The sequence below is a fragment of the Pagrus major genome, chromosome 19, assembly GCF_040436345.1.
Source record: "Pagrus major chromosome 19, Pma_NU_1.0".
In the NCBI taxonomy this organism is placed as follows: Eukaryota; Metazoa; Chordata; class Actinopteri; order Spariformes; family Sparidae; genus Pagrus; species Pagrus major.
The window spans coordinates 17,390,235-17,413,327 of NC_133233.1; the positions used below are offsets into that span (position 1 = coordinate 17,390,235).

The 23,093-nt window shown below is 43.4% G+C and overlaps 2 protein-coding genes across 5 annotated transcripts in view; one reads left to right on the top strand and one right to left on the bottom strand.

Annotated features, from left to right (window-relative positions):
• Positions 1-11,474, top strand: part of atp8a2 (ATPase phospholipid transporting 8A2) — a 49,766-nt gene extending 38,292 nt beyond the window's left edge. For all 4 annotated transcript variants that reach the window (XM_073488266.1, XM_073488268.1, XM_073488270.1 and 1 more), the window contains 10 exons: positions 252-326; positions 731-853; positions 1,388-1,466; positions 1,556-1,617; positions 2,078-2,134; positions 4,025-4,132; positions 5,922-6,010; positions 6,204-6,308; positions 9,624-9,715; positions 10,361-11,474. In XM_073488266.1, coding sequence (XP_073344367.1) covers positions 252-326; positions 731-853; positions 1,388-1,466; positions 1,556-1,617; positions 2,078-2,134; positions 4,025-4,132; positions 5,922-6,010; positions 6,204-6,308; positions 9,624-9,715; positions 10,361-10,455 — 885 coding nt within the window. In that variant the 3' untranslated portion in view covers positions 10,456-11,474. The remainder of the gene's footprint in view (positions 1-251; positions 327-730; positions 854-1,387; positions 1,467-1,555; positions 1,618-2,077; positions 2,135-4,024; positions 4,133-5,921; positions 6,011-6,203; positions 6,309-9,623; positions 9,716-10,360) is intronic.
• A 1,842-nt stretch (positions 11,475-13,316) lies between these two features.
• On the bottom strand, positions 13,317-22,098 carry shisa2b (shisa family member 2b). The gene is made up of 2 exons (XM_073488427.1): positions 21,271-22,098; positions 13,317-15,295 (listed from the first exon to the last, which is right to left on the bottom strand). The coding sequence occupies exons 1-2, from the start codon at positions 21,572-21,574 to the stop codon at positions 14,733-14,735; spliced, it is 867 nt and encodes a 288-aa protein (XP_073344528.1). The 5' UTR covers positions 21,575-22,098; the 3' UTR covers positions 13,317-14,732.
• Between the last annotated feature and the right edge of the window lie 995 nt (positions 22,099-23,093).

The following is a 23,093-nucleotide window of genomic DNA, read 5'->3' on the forward strand; positions in this document are numbered from 1 at the left end:
GCAAAGACAGCTTGTACAGGTGAGACCCTCATGTACAGGCGACACACTGTTTGCAGGATTTTTGTTTTTTTCCAGCACCACTACAAAATGCTCCATTTCTACTAAAACTTTCTGTCCACATCATTTTATAAACAGAGGCACAAATTTGGCCATCCCTCCCTGCTGTTTCCACTATCAGTACCTCCCTAAGGCAGATTTACCCTCCACTATTGTTCTTCTCATCCCCTCTCATCCCTCTCTTTGTGTCCCAGCTCTGGTTTGCCTTTGTCAACGGCTTCTCTGGCCAGATCCTTTTTGAGCGCTGGTGTATAGGCCTCTACAATGTGGTGAGTACCCGCCCTCCCTACCTCTGAAATTCTCATTCTTTTTCCATTTCTCCACTCTCTCTCTCAGTCTCACCCCCTCCCTGTGGACGACCCTTGCTGTCTACCTATCTCTCAATCAATCTCACTCTACTTTGTCTTCTTATCACTGCTCTCTCTAAGTGCTAGAAACGTGTATGCATGTGTGTTCAAGAGTGTTTTTCCATGTGTTTCAGTGACTGCTGTGTGTACTTATATGTCAGACTGCAAATGCCTTCAGGCTCCCCCAAACATTGTGGAATTCCTCTTAATGTAGACAGATATGAAGACTGATTGTCCAGCTGGTCGGAGTATCTGTGTATATGTATGCACACTGCTGTCTCATCATGTGTTTTAATAGCTGTATGTGTATCTTGTGTGTGATGCAGATATTTACTGCACTGCCTCCGTTCACTCTGGGGATATTTGACCGGCCATGCAGCCAGCAGAACATGCTCCGTTTCCCACAGCTATACCGAATCACCCAGAATGCAGAGGGCTTCAACACCAAGGTGCATGCACACACGTTTACAAACACACAAGAACAAACACATGCGCTGCATCTTAAATCAAAGCTATACCTATGACTTTTACACTCTGCCCTCAACCTGTCGTGCCTTGCGGCTTGTCTGTGGGATCGACGAGTGATGCCTGCTGTTTGTTTGGGACGCCAGCGAGTAAACAAGACTGGCATGGAGACTGGGATGTTTCCATGGTAGCCCCCTAATGAGATTCATAGGGCCAGAATAAGGAAGTCTTTCATTTTAGAGGGTACACCAGCAACCCAAACTACTGTATGTGTGTGAGTGTGTGTGTGTGTGTGTGTGTGTGTGTGTGTGTGTGTGTGTGTGTGTGTGTGTGTGTGTGTGTGTGTGTGTGTGTGTGCACAGTACAGGAGGGCACTTTTGATGGCAAGAACACAGTGGAAGTTGTATGTAACTGTGAGGGATTGCTGTTTTTATGTGTGTGGGGGCTTATGTATGCTTTGGCATTAGTTTGCACTGACTTGTTTTCCTCCTTTTTCTGTCTCTCTCTCTGTCTTTTAGGTGTTTTGGGGTCACTGTATCAATGCACTGATTCATTCAATTATTCTCTTTTGGTTCCCACTTAAAATGTTAGAGCACGGTAAGTGACTTGCAGGAGTAGCTCATCTACATTTCCACAACTCTGGCTGGTATCACTCATGAGTCATCTGAATGTGTGTGTCTCCATAGACTCTCCCTTCAGTGACGGTAAAGGAAATGACTACCTGTTCGTTGGAAATATGGTCTACACAGTAAGTATCTTACTATCTTACTTACTCTTATTTATTTATGTTTATATTCTATTTTTATTGTGTCATTTGGCATGCACAATTGTGCATTTTTGTTACACATGCAGAGTATTTGTGTACACATCAGCGCTGTGCTGCGTCCTCAGAGACGTTGCGAGTCTCCAGTCAATCTAGTCCCGTCTAGCCAGTCTGTCTCCTCTCCACATTCATCCATCTTTTCTCTCTGTTCACTTCTCCATCTCACACTCTCGCTATCATTTTACTCCCTACCGTCTCGTGTGAATGTCAGTGGGGTTTATTTGTTGTGTTTGGGCTGTGGGGGTCCTGAGCATTTTTTACAGACATTGCTGAGTTTACTATATAACATTAATGTTTATTATCTCCACAGACGCCAGCAAACTAATCCTGTTTCTCTGTTTTTTTATTTGCCCTCCCTCTCCCCCCTGTGTGTGTGTGTGTGTAGTATGTGGTAGTTACAGTATGTCTGAAAGCTGGAATGGAGACCACCGCTTGGACCAGGGTAGGAACAGTAACACACTCTAATATGCCACGCCACATGTGCTGTATTTTACTCAACCGTTGATAAATAAAGTGGAGAAGGGGGGTGGTTTCACATAACCTGGTCTAAATGCTTCATAGTCAGGAAAGACATGGGAAAAGATGTGGCTTACCTTGATCTCGTGGTGGAGGTTTGAGGTTTCAACTCCAATTGCTTGCACCTCTTCTTCCAAGCAATTCACATGTGGCTGCAATTTTTTTTCCATTGCTCCCGTTCAGTATTTCAAACTTTTCCACTTGCAAAAAAAACCTCAAATGTCCAGATGTTGATAAATTAACACTGTGGAGCTTCCTTGTAAACACTGAATGACAGTGTTACTCACTAAAACTCATCGTGTCTAATCTTGAGGTCTAACTCTTTTTTTAAAAATGTTTTTAAAGGATAAGTTCACCCAAAATTGAAAATTTTGTCATTATCTACTCACCCACATGCCGATGGTAAGTCGGGTGAAGTTTTGTAGTCCACAAAACATTTCTGAAGCTTTAAAGCAAAACAGCGTTGCAGCATTCTGCTGAAACTGAAGTAGATGGGGACTTGTTTTAAAACATAAAATGGCGTCCGGCATAATCCTGGTCTCCGGGAATCCCGCAATCCCAAAAGCGTTACAAGTTCGACGGCCCATCAAGGATGTCCTTTCAAATCAATCTGTGATTTTGAGACTCCCAGAGACTTTGATTACACTGGACAAGGTGTATGGAGCCACATTTTACTTCAGTTGAATTTTCATTATGGGGTGAGCTTATCCTTAAAATCCAGAATTGTTTACATCCATTTTTACTAGATGCAGTCTTCTACTTTCCCGCATTTGCTGGTACATTGCAGCATATTGTGGTGTCACTCATGGCAAACAGATCAACACAAAGAGGGTCCACTTATAGAAAAACAGCTTTATAGTGCTTCTAGGAAATTTTCAAGTGTTGAATTGGTTTTCAGAGGTGAAATTCTCAATGGACGAATGAACGTCATCATTGCACGGACAGAGTATAGCAAAGGAGGAAAACAGATCAGAAAACAGTGAGATTACCATCTGTTAGATGAATAGTACACACAGAAACATAAGAGCGTAACAGATTTAATTTAACATACTTAACTTAAAGCCCAGATGCCCTCATTTCTTTCAAAGAACGTTTTATTCGAGTCATGAGAAATGTGTTTTTACACTCCTTTATATAGTTACTGTGAAAGGTTGAAGTTATGTTGGCCATCCAGGACATATATCTAGGACAAACATCAAGGATGCACACACCACAATTGCTAGTAATGTTAGCATGTATGAAAATCTGCTGTTTTTTTAAAAAATTCCTGATACTAGATACTGTATATGCCAGATGTCTTTGAGCTTTACCTCAGTAAAATACAGTAAAACAGTTAACAAAATTGTGTTTAAACAGTGAAAAATAAAGAATAAATAAACAAAACTAAGAATCTGACCAAGTATTTGGTCCAAACAAAGTCAGCAGAGATGGAAGAATTGATGTAGAATTTCGTACAGCAGTATCTCGGGCCGTGACGGTGACGTGATTTGGCTCCTTTCTACTGTTGGAGAGAGAGATTGGCAGGATGGACAGAAGGGCGCTGACACTTTTGTCCGTTCAGCTGTCCACACAACAGCCTGGCAGTAATGAAGCAGGGTCCCACTGGAATTCACACAGTGTCCCCTTACAGCAGATCACAGAGAGCGAGATGAAGACAGGGGAAAGAGGGAGGGAAAGGTTGTGTATATTCGGATGAGCTGTATGTAAACTATTCAACCTCATGCTGTCTCTCTTTCTGTCTCTTAATCTCCATCCTCTCCTGCAATCCCTCTCTTCTGCTCTTCTTTTTCTCTCTGTCTGTTTCTCTCTGTTGTAGTTTTCCCACCTGGCGGTATGGGGAAGCATGGTGCTCTGGATGGTCTTCTTCGCTGTCTACTCCGCCATCTGGCCCACCATCCCCATCGCCCCCGACATGCTGGGCCAGGCAAGTCCCTCTCCATAAACACATGTCACTCATTTCAGTAACAGAGGGTTAAAGGGGTTAAAATAGCCCTTCCCTCTACATCTCTTTCCTGCAACCTCCATCACCCGCCCCTCCCTTGTTCTTGGTTGCTAATACATGGCGCCTATGAGACTCACCTCTTGGGTGTTCCACGTCCGCACTGCTGGAGCCCCGGGGGAGATTTATACCCCGCCAGCCCCTCTCACCAGGCTTCCTGCACCTGCCGCGTGTCACCCGAGCCCCGGTCTTTTACTGCCCTCTGCGGAGGTGTTGACTCAAGAGGGTGGGCTGCTCCTGCTGGTGAGGAGAGCGTACGTGGGGACCCCTTGATTGAGAGACCCATTTTAGAGTTTGGGGATCAGGCAGGGGTGAGCTGAGGTGCCCCACTGAGTGGGTAGAGAGTCTTAAGAGGGGAGGGGAATAGGGCCATCTAAACTCCCCTCAGCCCATTAATTCAATTTGTGTCAGAAATCAGGAATGCGGTCAAATATCTCTGCAGCTGCTCAGTCTAACTGGGGAAAGGTCGGAGACACTCAACCACCATACCCTCAACCCTCCATCATCCCCCCTAACTACCCTATTACCTCTCTTATTTCCCCTGCTCCCGCTATCTATATTTCCATCTGTCCATGGGGGACAGGATGGAAAAGAGCTGTGTATGTCTGCTCAGTATAAGTGTGTGTTTAAGTTTGTGCACATGAGAATTAAGTGTCCAGCTACGTGTGATTTGTGTTGATTGTAAAGTTGTGGAGACGAACAGTCTGTTTCTATGGATATAACAAATCAGAGAAAATCATTTGGCGTGCCTCCATCCTCAGAGTGTATAAAGACTGTGTGATATAATGTGTGTCCAGTGCAGTAAAAATGAACTGTGTTCCTCTGTGTGTAGATGTTTGTCACACACAGAAAGACATAGTGTGTGTGTCCTTGGTTGTGATTCCAGCTGCTGCAGAGGATATTTCCTAATGGTTTTCTGATTCATTTTCCCTGTTGCCCCTCCCTCTGGGAACCAAATTGTCTCTATATCTCTGGATCCAAACACAGGACACAGGAAACACATGATATGGGCAGTAAAGTAGTTGAAGTTAAGTATGTTACGGTGCATAAAGTGTTTATGACTATCGACTTAAAGGTTCATGCCGAGGCTTGTGAAACACCACAGAGCTCTTGGAGATAAGCAAAGAGGAGACATTGGGTAATAAAGGGAAAATTGAGGGATTTACAGTAACAGGCGAGAACAAGCAACAGAACACACAGTCGCTAATCAAAGAAGGTTGTGAAAGAGTGAGATTGGAGGGAGCCAAAGGAGAATGAGATGTGTAGGAGTAAGAGGCAAGCAGACAGACAGACTGACAAATTCAGACAGTGGTTAGAGGCTAGATTAATCCCTGGAGACAAACTGAGGATAAGGGTCAAAGGTCAACGAGGCTGGCTGCAGCTGGACTGCAGAGTCAGGTAGGGGGGATCTGTGGTTACTCACCAACATTTTTATATTTTAGCATCATAGACGCATTGTATTTCAGCTGTGGGAATACTGTGTTGAGCCCAGTTTGTGGTGTAGATACAGGGTGTGAGAGAGCTGTAAAATATGTCTGGCTAACAACTCAGATTTTTTAATGCTGTGAATGACTTTCAATGTGCTGTGTGGCACGTTTCTCTCTGCCGTCTCCACATATGTTTCTCTGCGCTCGTTGCAATGAAAAATGACTTAATACTCAATTTGAATTAATGTACGAGCAAAATAAATGGAGCCTGTGTGTTGTCATTCCAGGCTGGCAAGGTGATGCAGTGCTGGTACTTCTGGCTGGGCCTGGTCCTGGTGCCTACTGCGTGTTTACTCAAAGACTTTGCTTGGACCGCGTAAGTAGAACACATTTAATATACATGGGGTATCCATACAGAAACTATTTAACTTAACTGAAGCGTTTACATAACCCATATTGAGTCTGTGTCAACACTTACGCACACTCCATATTATGAATCACATGTGTCTGCAAAGTATAACATTCAAACGGTCCTTCATGAGTCTGATGAGCTTCCTTCTGCTTTGCAGCATACGTCGCACTGTGAGGAAGTCCCTTCTGGAGGAGGTGCAGGAGTTGGAAGCTCGGGCTGTTGACCCAGGGGCCGCTGTACTTAGGGATGCCAGCGGCCGCAGGTATGTACAGTGTTACAAAGCCAATTTTATTTGTGTCATCAATCAGTTTATTATATTGATTTTTGTCTTATTTGTCATATGATTATAGTATGACTGCATTCATTCTTAAAGAATAATCCATTAATAATTGTATAACTACTCTATTTACATAAGCAGATTAAGTATAGAACTGTATATGGATAATAAAATCAGTGGCCACTCTAAAGGTACACCTCTAAGATTTGATATAATCCAATACAGCAGCTCAGCCATAAATTTCCTTACAAAGATCATAATATTCAGTTTTGATTGATGCTGTATGAAAGGTCCCATACAGTAGGGGTGAGATTTCAATGTCGTTTTGGATTATAAAGCAGGTCTAGATGCTATATAAATACAGTGAAAGTATAAAAACAATCCACACAGATATGCAGACCGCCCGTATTATAAAAACTGTGCCTTCAAACGAGCCGTTGGGACTTACATAAGGTTGTGATGTCACAAGTATACAGTAATCACCCCAGCACGGCCATGGTTGCAAAAACACCAGCAGAAATGATGTGTGAAACACGGTGGGCGGTGCCTGCTCAGGCCTGTTAGAGCTGACCAATCAGGGGGGGCTTAAAGAGACGGGCAATGAAACAGCGTTGAGACAGAAGGTGAAAAGAGGTGCTTTAATGCCTTAATGATATACCTATTGTTACATTAACAACAACTGGCCATTTTAAGCTTTGAAAAGGAAGAGCTGTTGGATTGGCTGCATTAGATTATATAGGTGTACCTAATGAAGTGGCAAGGGAGAATATGTCTCTCTCTGTGTGACGGTATTTCTAACTTCCTGGTGGCACCGTCCACAGGGCCGAAGCCAAGGCTGAGGTCCCTCCGTAGCTGCAGAGCTGTCAGAGGTAGTTTCTGGGTTTGCACTGTCCCACTGTGTGAACTGTGACCTCAAATGACCTGTGTGCCCCACTGTAAGCTGTTTTGGAGTGATCCTCACTTGTTTTTTCATTAACTGAGTTCACACCTCTCTCTCTGTTCATCTTTTAATCACTCGTTCCCCGTTTGTCCTCAGTATCATGTTTACATTTTATTTCTCTCCTTATGTCCATTCTTTCCATTCCTCCATCTCTGGATTGCTTCATAGGTGGATCAATTTGAACTGCTGTACAGACCTGGTGTGTCTCCTGGATTTATGTGTAGTACTGATTTAGCCGTGTGTATGGTGTCATTAGAGCTGTGTTAGAAACAAATGCATTGTTTAGATTTTGGGGAAATTTTGGCTACGTTATAGAAATAGATAAGTAAGAAAGATTGTAGCGTTTTGACTATTTGTTAACAGTGGTTAAATTTAACAAAGTACAGGATGTTGATGAAGGTTCTCAGTCATCCAGGTCATGGTAATGCTAAGTGCTGTATAGTAGGCAACTGTTTTTTACTGGATTCAGGAAAATGAAACATGTCCAGTTGCCTACGATACAGCACTTAGAATTAACAAAGTCGATTTACCCAAGTACAGTTTGGTAATAGTAATCCAAAAATACAATGTATGTAAGAATTTAACATTCAGAAAGGGTACTTCTGCATGATGAGTGCTTGTACTTTTGATTCTTGAAGTGTTTTTGACGATTATACTTCTTACTTTTTTACTTAAGTGTTTTGCATGGTGGTCTTAATAGTTTAATTTTACTAAAGGAAGAGTACTTTCTCCACCATCATTTGCTAGTAAGGATTAGAAAGAGTTATGACTCACTGTAATAAAGTGTCAGATGTGAGTGAGTCACCAACACAGACTGCTTTCTCAGAACAGTTTGGCCGTTGAAAAGAGCTGGAAAAGTCTGGAGGTATGTTTTCAGATTAGGGAGGGAAGGGTGGGCCACCACACTGCTGCTGCTGCTCCTGACCCCTAAGCAGGGCCCCGTCCTGGACTGACCCTGCTTTAAACCCAGGAAAGCAGGACTCGATCCTGGGGCCCTGTCCATTTAGAATACGAGGAGTAAAATAGCTGTGGGCAAAGATGCAGTGAAGCAAAATGGAAACGAGCACATCTGTGTTTGTAGTTCCTGGGGTAGGCATGGGAAAGGGCTGGAAAGGTAGCGTACAGGAGCATCTCAAGGGAAGAGTTCAAACGAGGCACATCCTTGGAACTTTTTCAATCAGAAGGTAGCCAGAAAGAAACATTACAGAAAGAGAGGACAACTTGAGTCGTACTGATGCATGAGCCTTTCATTTATTTGTCCAGCCACCATTTAGTCTTTTATCATTCGCTCAGCACTGTCATCTATCTAACAGACATCATTTTTGTTGGCCAACGACTTCTTGAGCAAACATCAGAGTCCCTCACTTTTTTGACAAAAACTCCAGTGAAGGTTCCCAACAGTCACATACAGTATTAAAAATGTCCTAGCAGCCTGATCCAAATTTTAACCTTGGGACGGCTGGCTTTAGTCCATAACGTCTCTGGTGATCATCATAAGGGAAAGAGAGGAACCCCTCTAGTGTGAATTTAATGCTCCGTTGTAAGATAGATGTATTCTATCAAATAAAATTGGCAAAAAGTGACTTTCTGACGCAATCTGTGATTCAACTGTCCTTCCATTTACACTCAACACCTCTGCCTAATGACTTTAATGGCTGTAGTGATGGGGAGAAGACTGTAGAGAAGTACCAGACAACATAAGTATGTGTGTGTGCATGCATTTGTGTGCAATATCTGGAAAGGGCTTAGTTATTTTTGGTCACGGGAGGAGAGGAGCCGTGACGGCGTGTGGTCTCAGAACAGAGGGTCCAGTCTTCTTCTTGGAAAGCAGAGGAGAGGAGGAGAGAAGAGGAGTTGGGGGGCAGGGGAGTAGTTTACTGTGGATGTCCTGTTACCCTGCAGCCACTTTATGACTTTCTGTTGGGTTAAATTGGATGTCAGAAACAGTCAGTATCAAAACCACCTCCTACTAACGCTCTGGTCTTAAATCCACTTTGTAAGCTCATTGATCTGTGTGTTTCTATGTCGATCCGTGAAGGAGAAATTTACTTTAGGATTATATCCTTCAGTCTTTTGCTCAATGACAGCTGAAAGTTAATGGTCTGTCTTTAATCACCCTGCTGCCTTAAATACGTGGGTAGTTACAACATTATGTTTTGACATGTGTCAAAGAGCAGAAAAACCTGGCCATACTCATAACTGAAAAGAAAAAAGTGACAAAACCACTGATAAATATGTACACTAATTAAAAAACATTCCCAGTAGCTACCCAGTGTTGTGTAGTAGTGTGAGTAGTTGAGATGCTCTCTTTAGTTACCAGTAACTGAGGAGTAACTGATGTTTCTTTCCTTTCTCTGCAGTCTAAACGAACGGGCCCATCTGCTGACAAGAGTCTTTAGGAAAACACCTTCGAGCGTAGGACGCTCAAACTCGGTGCAGCAGACTGTGTCACGTGAGTGTCCTTTCCAAACACACATGCTATAACATTTTAAAGACACTTAGAAGTGTGAACCTGAAAATAGGCATTATACGGGACCTTAAAAACTATTACTATGATGATATCCAGATATTTTCAATCATGGTTATCAGTTGATTCAGTAAGCTGTGAGTGGAAAAGAGACATGGTCAGTCTTTCTCCTGTCCCTCATTATATCAAATAAAGTCTAAAAAAAAAAAAATATGTTAAGCTTCACAATCAATGCATATTCTGCCAAGATGTAGACAAGGGGAAGAAAAACTGTTTTCTTAGCTATTTTCTTTGCAGAGTCTGATTTGTTTCATTTGTTTGTTTGCTTATGGGCTTATTCAGGGTTTTTATTTGAAAATTTGGCGAACAGTGAGTAAATAGAGAGATAGCAGTACTAGTAAATGTTTCTAACCCAGAAAAAACACATTTCCAAATTGATTCCCAGTACCTGAACAATATTTGGCCTGGAGCACATATACGTGGGTGATCAGACAGATATAGAAACCCCTGTACGTGGTTAGGCAATCCAACTGAACACTCCTGTAATGAATACCACCTTTGCGAAATGATTTGTGGCAGAAGTAAAAGTAAATAAGTGAAGTGTTATTGTACTTTTCCCTCTCTCTGCAGACGGCTATGCCTTCTCTCAAGAGGAGCACGGCGTGGTGTCCCAATCCCAGGTAGTGCGCTCCTACGACACCACCCGCCAACGCCCCAGCCTCTAGCCCCACCCCTGACCAAGGCATTCGGCTCACCGTAGTAACAGTTGTCAAGGCGACAGCGGAGACAGACTCACGTGACACCCTCACGCCGGGTGACCGACCCCTGCTGTGGCCTTACTTGGAACTATGACCTGACCCCTCGCCGGGGGTAGGGGTCACGGTCAGGCGTGAAGGCCGTCGCTGGCGCAAATGGAGGACTGACTTGAGAGAAGGGTACCAGGCCGACTGTATGGAATAAACATTCTTCAAACTCACACGAGCTGCACAAGCATGAGCAATCATATCCTCGCACAGACATGATAAGTCAAACTCAGAGACTGCTAACCATATCTGTATACCCCACAGACTGGGTTTGCTTCATGCCACTGTGTGTTTATGTGTATGTGTGTGTGTGTGTGTGTGTGTGTGTGTGTGCGTGCATTCCAGTGCGTCTGTATCTGCCTGTGCATGTATGTCTGCACGCATTGGCGCTCCTGTGTTTGTGTGCATGTGTGTGTCAGCGTGTGTTCGCTTACACGGGTCCCTCTCATCTCTCGCGTGAGGTGATTTTAGCAAATCTGTCATCACATGCCGGCGCAGGATGGGGAGGGGACGTCAAAATAAACACACACACACACACATGCGCCGGTGAATTCCTTCAAAACGGGAGGGAGGGAAGCTAAAAACCAAGGACCGCCGGAGCTCTCGTCCCCAGCTACAGCCCCATCGCCTCACTGCCAAACACCACAGAGAAGCCACTGAGGCAAAACGCTCATGCCAAACTGGACCACCACCCTGCTACGCCACTGGGACATCCTCCTGCTTATTTCTTCCTTCTTATCATCTCTGCAGCCTCCATGTCTCCCCTCCACTTTGTTTCTGACCACTCCTGTGATTCCTGATGCCTCCTGTCTAGCATCGTCAGCTCCCATAGAAGCAGCAGTCACGGCATTAGAGCTTCCTCCTTCAGTTCTGTTGGATTCCCACTCACTACTGGACTGTTTCTTTTCTCTTTTTTTTTTAATAAAGTGGACTTTAATGTGTATGTGTTTTTTTTTTTTTCTCTTTCCATTAATGCCTGTTTTTGTACTCATATGTGGAGACATGTCTTATAGAGGGAATATTTTACTTGAACTAGTGCTAATAGGCATCCAAACAGAAGGGACCCGATTGAGACACTCGCCTGGATAAAGTGTTTTTCTGGCTCTGGGATTTGTCTGAATGTAGAGTCCATTGTCTACGTGCTCTGTGTTGAAGACACTCTGGTTCAGGAATGCAAGACTGAAAGGTTGAGAGAGGGGGGTTGTCCATCTAAGTCCTAATCATTAAATCTAATCAATCCATGGCCTGACTAAATGTCTCCGTCTCTTGATTACAAGTAGGATTTGGTTTACATTTTATGCTTAAAAGGGATCAAAAAAGTTTGATTTGAACATGTGATATGTGTGATTTCATACAGCACCACAATCAAACCTCTCCCACGCTCCCTCTTGAAGCTCAGGAGTCAGTTTAAACACACCATTAGCCGAATAATACCCCCCCTCCACTGGAGTCCAACTGGAGATCCCTTTCCCACCCACCTTCCTGGATGTGGCCCAGCCCAAACCGACTACAGCTGCTACAGTATGGAGAATCCATCGAGCAGGAGCCAGAGAGCCTTTTATGCTTTTCAACTCGTCCCCGGTGACTTCCCCAGCTTTCCACATCACTGTAGCTGAGTTTCTGGAGGAGCCTGCCAAAACTACACCTCCACATATAGATTCAAACTGTCCATTGTTGTGGTGTATTATTCCTCCTTCCTCTCTGTAAGACGGGTGATGTGACAGGTATTCGTTTTGTCCTTGGTGGGTGGTAGAGCTGTCTGTAAATGGGCTGTAATTAGTGTTTAAGCGTGAGAGTGTTTGTGTTTGAAAGGGATTAAGAGCTGTTTGAGACAGCTCTGTGTGCGAAAAAACCCATTCAGCACACATTTGTTTTTTTGTCGACCAAGTTTCCAAGTGTGTGTATGTAAATATCACTTACCTAAAGACAGACCAAAAACAGACATATGACTCGAGTGATTTGGTTTAAGTCTCGGTTCAGTCATTTTTTTAGGGCAAGTCAAGTCAAGTCGAGCCTTTAGTTAAGTCGCCTTTTCCCAACCAAAAATACTGCAGAGAAAAAAACTGATAATGACAACATTGGCCAATTTATGTATCCTGTTTAAAGGGGCACTATGTCGTTTTTGAAGAAAAAATCATTATAATGTTTATTTAGTTTGTTTATTTCTTCTTTCTCAATCAAAAACATTTTCCCTCCTCATCACTTTTAAACAGTGAAATACTGACAGCCAGACGGAAAAAAAAAAACTAATCAGAAACCATAAAATGAACACAGACAAGTCTTTCGAGTCACAATGTCTCATGTCAAAAGTCATCAAAACAGTGACTCAAGTCGAGACGAGTCCACATCGCAACAATAACTTCTGAAAACCTCCTCCCTCTGGTGGTCCAAAGCTCCTGTGTTAGCAGAGTAAACACCAACGCTCAACTGAGACTAAGGGGTTGTCAAATATGTTGTTTTATCTTGAAATGCAGCCCGACTGTCCCTCTAGATTTGATCTGTAGATCTGTTGCCTTTTCAGTAAGCAGTGAAATTATGATTAGTCAGATTCCCTACGTTCATACAACCTGAACCAGGAACACAGCAGTACCACCCTGAGCCTGACATCAGAGGAAAATGGCAGCCATGTGAATATGGTCTATGGATTCATCGGGTAGCCAATTCTTACAGACTTAAAGCACAAATCATTGCTTGTTATACATGTATGACAGTAGAAGGTGATAAGATTCCAGCACACATAAGCTCTCAACACACTGCTTTCTTTTTAAATGTTTATTTTCTTTAGAATTCATATGAAAAATGTCACTCCTAGCATCAAATTGGACCAATTTTCATACGTCATTTTACAGATAATTTTGTCACACACAAGCTGCCGACTGTATCTTACAGACACTATGATTGGAGTACAGTTGAGGCACACAAACATCCCGGTTTCAGTACAATCGGGCTCAGTGGAGCAGCACATTCCTCAAGCTGCATGTTACTGAGTTACCAGTGACCCAGCTGCACGACAGCACACTGAACGGCTGAAGAAAAAAAAAAGCAACATTTAACTTTTTTTTTTCCAGATTAACAAACCAGTAACCGCCATTTCTGTGCCTTTCTTAAGTGGAAAATAATGACTCAAAGCTGCCCTGGAGCTGCCTGTGCCCTCCGCTAAGGCACTGAACTGTGGGGGTGTTAAACACACACACATGCACACACACCTCTCACAGGAGAGAAGTGAAGTTGGCTGTATAATTAACTCTATAATCTTCAGAGAGCTGCCTCTCTCTGTGTCTCTGTCACACACTTACACTTGTACACAGGTACATTAACTGCAAGTCTCGCGAATATTTTTTAATTTTTCAAGGGTCGGTGTGTGTTTCCACTCAGGAAAGTTGGGGATTTTTTGTGTTTTTTCTTTTTGGGTGGCTGGAGGAGGGTGGTGCGTCACAGTCTATGTCCTGTGTTCACTTCATTAGACTTTAAATGCTCTCCGGGGAGATGGTGACTGCCTTTCACATCACGCCACCTGCATTTCCCATTACATGCAGCTCACTCACAGTTACTCATACGACAACATCCCTCCACACTTCACACCAGCTCAAACACGTACAGTACGAACGTCTCTTCACATGCTTTCTCCTCATACTTTCAACACATGCAGTCATATACAGTATTGTATAAACCATTCACAACCGTTCACAAGTGCAGACGTGCACATGGCACAAACACAGCATGTGGTCATAGGTTCTTTTTTTTTGCTTGAATATCAATTTTTCATACAGTTCACTGCTATAAATCATCCAGTCATCACTCATTCAAGCACATATAAGCCAACAAATCTTTTTCTCACTCTCTCATACACACTCATGCAAACACAGACACATGCACAGTCTTTATTTGAGCCGTGCTTTATCATCCATCTGGGCTGTTTAACCCTCCAAAATGCATCAAGACAGAAACTTGTTTATGCATCAATCATTGGCTGAGCTTAGCTCATTCAAACCTGCCAAGAGATCATACGACACACTAAACAGACACACACACACCACACACAATAGCAGACAGGCCCTGCTGCCTCCACGGCTCCATGAGTCCTTCATGTGAGTCTGATTTTTTGTTTCCACTCCGGCAGCGTCCCCCCTAAAAGGTCTCTGGCGCAGCCCTCACAGGTTAAACTTCACAACAAAGTGGCAGAGTGGTCTGCAGATTCATCACACAGTCACTGGGGGGTATTTCTGGTCACTGGTGATACTGGACCCACCAGTGGGAGGAGGGCAAGGAGACTGGAGGGGTCTGTATCCTCCCTGAGTGGGGTCCAGGAAGGCTTGGGTAGGGTGGGCGTAGCCGATGTACTGCGGGTGCAGGAACTGTCCCTGGTGAGGCATTATCTGTGTGGCCTGCTGGCAGTTGAGCACGGAGAAGTTAGTGGGCATGTTGACGAAGACGCTGGCATCAGGGGGCAGGCAGCAGGAGGCCTGAGCCCGCATGAGGGGAGGGGGGATGGGGCGGGGCGCAGCTGGCGGGGCGGAGGAGCTGGACGAGGTGGCCGTGCTGGACTGGCGGGACGATGAACCTCTGGAGGTCCCCGCACTGGCCATCATGGGGATGGTCTCCAAGAGGCGACCACCGCCAGCTCCGCCTCCTGACGCACCTCCTGATGAGAGTTCCTGCTTGGGCCGGAGGCAGCGGCAGCAGCACACGGCCACCACAGAGCCCACCAGGATGAAGGCTACGAACACAGAGCCCACGATCAGGAAGGGCACATAGATGGGCACTGCAGAGAGAAGACAAAGACACATTCATGTTAAAGATATGTTACAGATACCAAACCTGCAATATAGACTTCTAAGTTGAACATTAAAGATGAGCTATGTAGTTTTGGAGAAGAATTTTAATATTTACAATATTAATGACGTAATAAAACAAACTTAGAAATATTTATTTTTTCCATGACTGAATAAACGAGCTGTTCTCAGAGGAAAATAAGGTCCCCAGAACACTGTTTGAAGCTAGAAAGGTGGCAGGGTCCGCCACATATAAACAAAGTAAAACAGTATGAAATTGTGTTGTCCTTTAAGGTGAGTTTGTTTATTCAGTTTATTCATGCATGAAAACAAAGTTTTAGTCTGTTTAGGCATAAAAAAAAATCAATATATGTCAATGAAGATCTTTCTCTCCTGATTAAAATTTCTTCCCCTGAAACTACATAGTGCACCTTCAAACTTCAAAAAGCAATGCCGCCTCACACACACTCACACTCCTGCTTCTCTGCCTGCATGTGAGTGGAGATTGGGTGAGACAGTGAAACAAAAGAGTGAGCAGAGAGGAGTGTTTGGACCTGAGTAGAAGAATGAGAGGTGCACCGGGATCGGGTCCCCAGGGAGTCCCAGGCTCTCATTAGCAGTTATTAACTTTGTTTTGATCTGTTTTAATCCTCAGCGCCCTGCTGTGTCCCCAGCCTCGACCCTGCAGACCTGTGTGTGTGTGTGTGTGTGTGTGTGTGTGTGTGACATTCTTAAGACCGGCTGCCAGCAGATATTTGTGACCCTCCATTTTTTTTTTCTTCGGCTATTTATGACCAAGCCTTTGAAAATAAGTTACTCAAGTTGAACTACAGTACTTGGCTCCTGCTTAAAGAAGGGTATTAAAGTTGACTGATTTAATGTAGCTGAATGGGAGGTTATTCAGCCCTTTAAATCAAAGGAGAAAGCCAATTCCTTCTCGCTGACCTTTTCTTTCTTTTTGTTCAAAACAGCAAATCAGACCTCGGAAAAAGAAAGCGCTTGCGCAACTCTGACAATCCCACCAATCAGAGTGTCGTTCGCTGGGTCAAACAGCAGAGGTGTTATTAAACGAATGGACATTTTTATACTCGAGGATCTCAGGTCCAGTGAGCAGGAGAAGCTCCAACAGCAACGTTGAAGCCGATCAACAATAACGATTTTTTTTTTCGGCTTAATAACGAGGGGCACAGAGTGAAGTTCTTTGGCAGAGACGGGGCGACAGGCGAGGTGAGGTCACCTCTGAGGTGTTTCCCCCGACTTGTTCATTCCCATGCTCGCTCACACAAACACCTTACCAACACAATAACGGCCATGTTACATTATAAGTGATTAGTTGTGTTTTATTGTTCCCACAGGGTGTAGTTATTTTCCGCTTTGAATGTGCCCATGTGTTATGAGGTGTAACTGTATGCCAAAGAGTAAAAGAGAGGGAGAGAGGTGGCAACTGGCTCCAGTTTCCTTTTGTCTCTTTGAAATACATCCATACGGCCTTGAGAAACATTTCAAAATGCTCATCAAAAGCAAGCGAGGTATTAAAAAGGATTACTGCGTGAAACATGTTCAGAGCCGGAGGACATTTGTTGGCTGAGGTGGTTAAATTCAGGTGACAGAAGACAGAGGAGGCCAAGACACGGTGACATGAAACAGACCCGGACCTTGACCCGCTTCCCTTTGACAAGAAGCGGTGTCAACTTCAGTGGCTAACGTACCTCCTTCCTGTAAACAGGTTTTAACGGGAACTCTGTTATGGCAACACATATATAAGTTACAAGCGCAGAAATGTCCCAGGGAGCCTCTGACTGCCCTCTTTTCCTGCACTTATATGGCCTCCACCTCAACAACACACACTGCTCCCACTCCCTTCCTTTTTGCATGGATGATGAGGATTAGTAACTGCAAAAACTTTCGTCTTGTGTTACTTCATCCCTACTTTCACTGCAGAGCTCCCCTCCAAAACACTCAACTGTAAATCATTCATGGAGGGGGAAAAAAACACCACTGAAAGTTCAGCAAATCAAAGGTGGAAGAAAACACTCAGACCATTCACTGAAGTACAAAAACCATGAGAGTAATCAAAGAATACTTCAGTTAAGTCCTACTTAAGTAAAAGTACATAAGTAAATAATACGTTAATACTAATTACAGTTGCTCATGGTGGAGCTAGTTGTAACTACTTTATATACTGTTGGGTAGATTTGTCTGATGGTTCTCAATCTAGGGGTCGGGCCTCCTCCCAGAGGACATGAGACAAACCTGAGAGGTCGTGAACGGGGCAGGACAGAACAAAACTAAGAGTCTACAGCCCAGCCAGCAGCTCTGTGAGGCTGAACTCAGGTCAAATGCTGCTTTGACTTCAAATTTAACCTCAGCATGCTGACATGTAGCCTATAGAGTGCAGGCCAACCCGAAAGTTAGCATCACCCTGGGTGCCTCGACAAAAAGCCAACGGGACTTTTCAACTGGATTGTGGATTATTGCAGAAAATAAACTCTGTAGCAACAATTTTGTTACAATGGTAACAATTTTTCATGAAACTTAAATGTTTTTTTCAGAAATATAATCTTCACAAATGAACATTGTTATGATTTCTCTCTAGTTACTGGTAGCATGGTGCTGCAGTGGTTAGCACTGTTGCCTCACAGCAAGAAGGTCCTGTGTTCAAACCCCAGTTTGGGATCTTGTGTTCTCCCCGTGCTTGCGTGGGCTTCCCCTGATTGCTCCGGTCGTCCCCACCATCAAAACATGTGTAATGGGTTAATTCTCCAGTCAGTGCTCTCGACCAAGCTGCAGGCTTAGATCTGGCCATACGTTGGCTAGATTTTTATTTTTAATGCAAATGTATAATGATAAGGGTTAGAGATGTGAGGGTATCTGGTCATAAGCCAATGGACAAACTAAAAGTTTGACTTTATGATGATGATTTAAGGTGTAAATAAAGTTACTACAACCTATCTTGTGAGCAAGATGAATGTGTAATGTACTAAATTTCATGGAATTACATTGAATAGTTGTTGAGATAAAAGTTGACCTCTTTGGGTTTCAGTTATGTAAATGGGATCATCTCTCGCAGACATCTGAATCGTGACATCAGAGTAAGGATCACTGATTTTCTGTAAGAGCCTACAAGCCAAAAAAGTTGGGAACTACTGGTGTGACATTAACAATCTATTGCACATATAGCTTATAGTATGTTTTATAATGTAAAATCTACATGTGTAACTAGCAGTGACGGAATGTAACTAATAAAACATTTACTCAAGTACTTGTACTTTACTTGAATATTTCCATTTTCTGCTACTTTATACTTCCACTCCACTACATTTTCAGATAAAAGAAAAACACTGATTCTGATGATCAGAAAGATGCTGAATATCGCATCTGATTGATCCATAGTACACAGTAAACATGGACATTCATGTGAACAGTCTTGTATAAACTATACCCTAAATTCATAATTAAGTAAAAGTAAAGATATCATGTTAAAATATTACTTTGGTAAAAGTGAAAGTCACCCATGCAAATGGTACTAGATTAAAAGTCTTAAAGTATCTGATATTAAATGTACTTTAGTATCAAAAGTACAAGTAAAAGTAAATTATACATATATTTACATGTATGTACAGTATATACTGTGTACTTTGGCTTTAATTATCTCATTACTGTCCTGGCTTATTGGATCCAAGACTCAGCACTTTTCAGATTACCAGAATCAGTGTTGTTTTTTTATCTGATTGACCACAAAATGAATACATTTAAAAATCTGATGCTTTGGCTCTGATGCAGCCTGTAATCTGCAAAGTAACTTGTAAGTTACCAAACAAGTGTAGTGGAGTGAAAAGTACAATATTTGCCTCCAAAATGTAGTGGAGTGGAAGTGTAAAGTACCAGGAAATGGAAATACTCAAGTACAGTACAAGTAACTCAGAATTGTACTCAAGTACAGTATTTGAATCAGTGTACTTAGTTGCATTCCATTACTGCATGGAAATATTGTATAATTTACTTTCACATGCACTTTTGATACTTAAGGACATTTAATGTGAGATACTTTGAGATTTTTACTCAAGTACTATTCGTACTAGTATTATCTAACCAAAATATCTTTACTTTTACTCAAGTATGACTTAGGGGTACTTGTAACAAGTAATTACAGCTGTAAAATAAATGTTATAGAGTCAAAAGTCTGAATCACTGAATCAAATCTTTTAAAAACTAGACTTAACTGTCTACTACATTTTAAAAAAGGAGCTTTATTTCTTTATTTCTTGCTTCGTGTGATTTTCTCATCTTGTGCACATGCCGCCTGAACCCTCCTATTGTTCCCTGGCTGCTGTCACTCCTCCACACCTGTTGCAGCAGTTGAGCTGTGGCAGCCATGCCGCAGTAACACCACCACCCCCTCCTCCTCTCCTCTCCCTCTCTCTTAAGCTCTTGTTTTGGGCACAGTCTTTGTGGCTGCGCTGGCTGGACTCTCCCCCGTCTCCAGCTCTTATCCCACGGGGTGTTCTCCTGTTCCTAAATACCATATGTTCCTTCATGTTGAGCACATTAATAATTTCCTGCCTGTTATCCATTGACATCACAGCGTGTATCTTTCCCCTGGATGATTAATAGGCTGCAAGCATATGAGAAATGAATGAAATGCACAAACTGAGCTGGGCCCTTGTATGAAAAACAGACAGAAAAGCTGCTTTTCTTTAAGTTATGTTGGCTGGAGGCCACTGAGTGAAATGTATATACCACTTCCTGCGGTGATAAGGCATGATAGTCTTAGCAAATGACAGATTATGCTGTAGCTGGAGGTCCTAAAGAGGGCATGAAATCCTCCAGGGAAGCATGAAGTAAGCCTGTGTTGCCCTTTTCTCTGATGTCCAGCAGTTGCTATATTTTGCTGGAGTGCTGTTATCAACTTGTTGATCTTTTATCCAAGATATGATGCAGCTTCAAGGGACTTTATGGTGGATTTATTTATGGGAATGTCAGCGAGGATGGATGGGGAGCCAGGCTGGAGGAAGACTGCATTAAAGTGACAAATATGGGTTCTTTTTTAGCCCTAAGTTTTGTAAACGATGCTTCTCTTTAACTGCAGTTTGGTGTGAATCTCCTGACAGCCCAGAGACACCAGAGAGACTGCCCTGGAGGAGGAAAGGGACTCTAGGAAATGATACATAACGCGATTTGTGTGGGTTTTTTTTTTTTTTTATGAGCAGAGCTGTCAGCGCCTTTTGGTGCAGCCACTGTCCAAGATCCGGTCAAGTCCAAACTTGATCCCCGTGGGGACAGCGTGATCTGAGCCCAGCCCCCCACCCCCACCCCCCTCTTTGCACTGTTACAGGCCAGAACAAACACGGCTATTTATAAGTGCAGCACGGCACAGTTTGCCATTTGTGCGCGCAGTTAACTGTTTTTTTGGAGGAGTCTGCTGCCTGTCTCCTGCGCAGCTGTCGTTGCCAAACCGGGGCAGGCAGCAGATGAACCTCTTTAACAGGGAGATACTGTTGGGTTTATGAGAGGAAACCGAGCCTTGTAGCAGGCCTGCAATTTACTATCAAATTTAAGACATCCTGTGCATGCGCCCCGGGCATGGCGTCAACACACTGAGCATTTAAATTTATTTGTAAACCACTTTCTTTTGGGACAAAACCTTAAGAACAGAAGTTTGGCAGAGCAACAGGTCAGCTTTAAGTCTTTGATATATTTTACAGTCTTTCTCTGACACACACAGTAAAGATTTGGGGGGGATTACAGGCTTTTATTGTGACAGTTCCCACCCAAAACTACCTCCCAGCAACATCCAGTCCACCAGCATCACTCATCTTAAATCTTATATGTTATGCATCATTCTCGTGTGATTGTGTCTCTCTTTTGCAGTGTATTTTACACTGTGTATTATCTACTTTTAATGATGCCCAACACAATATTTGTGGCAAAAGTTGTAAAAACAGTAAAAGTTGTGGGTTTATACCTGCACCATTGTCCTTGTTCTCCTTGCTCTCTGTCCCGGGCTGCGGAGCCTGCCGGTCATTATCGCAGCTCCCCTGATCCAGCCGTGCGTCCGTGCTGGAGCAGCAGTAGCGCAGCTCGCATTTCCCGCAGCAGATGATCGCATCCACGCCGTCGATCTTCTCCGGACACTGGAAACCTTCTTTCCACGCGCCCTGGGAGTCCTGCCAGCCGTGGCAATACTCCCCGCTGGCTTTCACGTCGATGATGACCAGGAGAAGAGTCAAAATCACGGTGACATACATCGGGAAGCCTCCTCCCCACATCCTCGGCCAGGTGGCCCGCGGCCGCACGCCGGCGCACTGAAACAGGCAGAGGGGCTTTCACTCCCCGCGTCTACCTCACCTGGTGAGGGGAGTGATGCGGTGTGTCGGTGCGGTGCGGGGACCTGAGGGGGTGAAGTGAGGGAGCAACAAACCACTGAGGAGCTGTCATTTGTTAGAGGAATCCCGTGCGTAATTCAGATCTCCAAAAGTGTCTCCGCGGCGTGGGTGATTATCCAAGAGTTGTACAACAAAAACAAAATGCTGTTGAAAGTGAAATTGTCACAGAAATGATACAACCTTCAGCTTCACTGATACTCCAGTTGCTAAAACCAGGACTAAATGATCTCCACCGCAGAGAGGCTGCTCATGTCTCCTTCTGACTCTCGGACGCACAGAAACCAACACTTGTAGCCTGATCCATGTCACTCCCGAGACCCCTCGCCGCCAGCCCCGTGCGCAAGGATAACTTTACAAACTTCACTGGCTTGGTGCGCATTGTCGGGCATCAAGAAGTCAGCCAGACAAGTCCAGGTCAGATTTAGCCCAATTGAACTAAAGCGGCCAGAGCCTGTCCTGCCTCGAGTCAGAGTGAGAGCGGGGCGTGTTAGTTAGTCAGATGCAAACACACATCCCCCTTAATAGAGTTAAGAAAAGTCTAAACTACCAGTGTGAAGGCGCAAAGAGTAAAATGCAACTTCCGGTTGAAACTTTTAAAAATAAAACCTAACACAGCCTACAATGTGAAGGTTTCAACTTTAACAACTTTTGACATTGATCCTTTAAACCTACCTATACGCGCACAGTATCCTTGTTTATCCATTTATAATATGACATTCATCATTTACCTGACAAAAGGGCTCTTATTTGGTCCATGTATAGCTTATGGGTGAGACAAACACAAAATGGGAAAAGTGAAAAATTAATAAAGAAAGAAAAAGAAAAAAAAAGGTTATCTATACACATATGCACGTATATGTACAAAAAGTCATACAAATAAAGCAACATTAATAATTATTATTATATACATATATTTGTAAATTAAACCTCACTGTTTCATTTGCCTCTTGTTTACTTTTGTCAACCACTAATGAAGTAGTCACCATGCTTTTATTGTGAAAGCAGGTAGGTTTATTTCCCGAACATATTATTGCTGACTTGACACAGCTTCTCCCATCCTTCTGTATAACAGTATGAGAGATTTGCTTGGGTGCAATTGCTCCAAACTCGTACTAAACTGATTCAGACGGAGCTCTGTGCTGAATCTGAATAACAGCCAGATGTCTTATTGTGAAAAGTAACAATAACAGTTTTGGCAGTCTGCAAGATCCTCCTGTTTTACATGGTGACGATGCCATCTAGTGGAGTTGGCAGATAATTGCTCCTTTGAAACGTCTGTCAACACCGCCAAATAAACTAGTTTAAAACACATATAAGTTACTACTTTACTTGAGTGTTTTCATCTATGCTCCTCCCATTTGGGAGGTAATACTTCGTCTTGGTTTCTGTACTTTAATTACAT

Excerpts from the sequence above, each read along its gene's own strand:
- shisa2b (XM_073488427.1), bottom strand. The coding sequence starts at position 21,574 with ATGTGGGGAGGAGGCTTCCCGATGTATGTCACCGTGATTTTGACTCTT. Across the intron at positions 15,296-21,270 it reads GAACAAGGACAATGGTGCAG|TGCCCATCTATGTGCCCTTC; the intron begins GTATAAACCCAC and ends TTCTCTCTGCAG.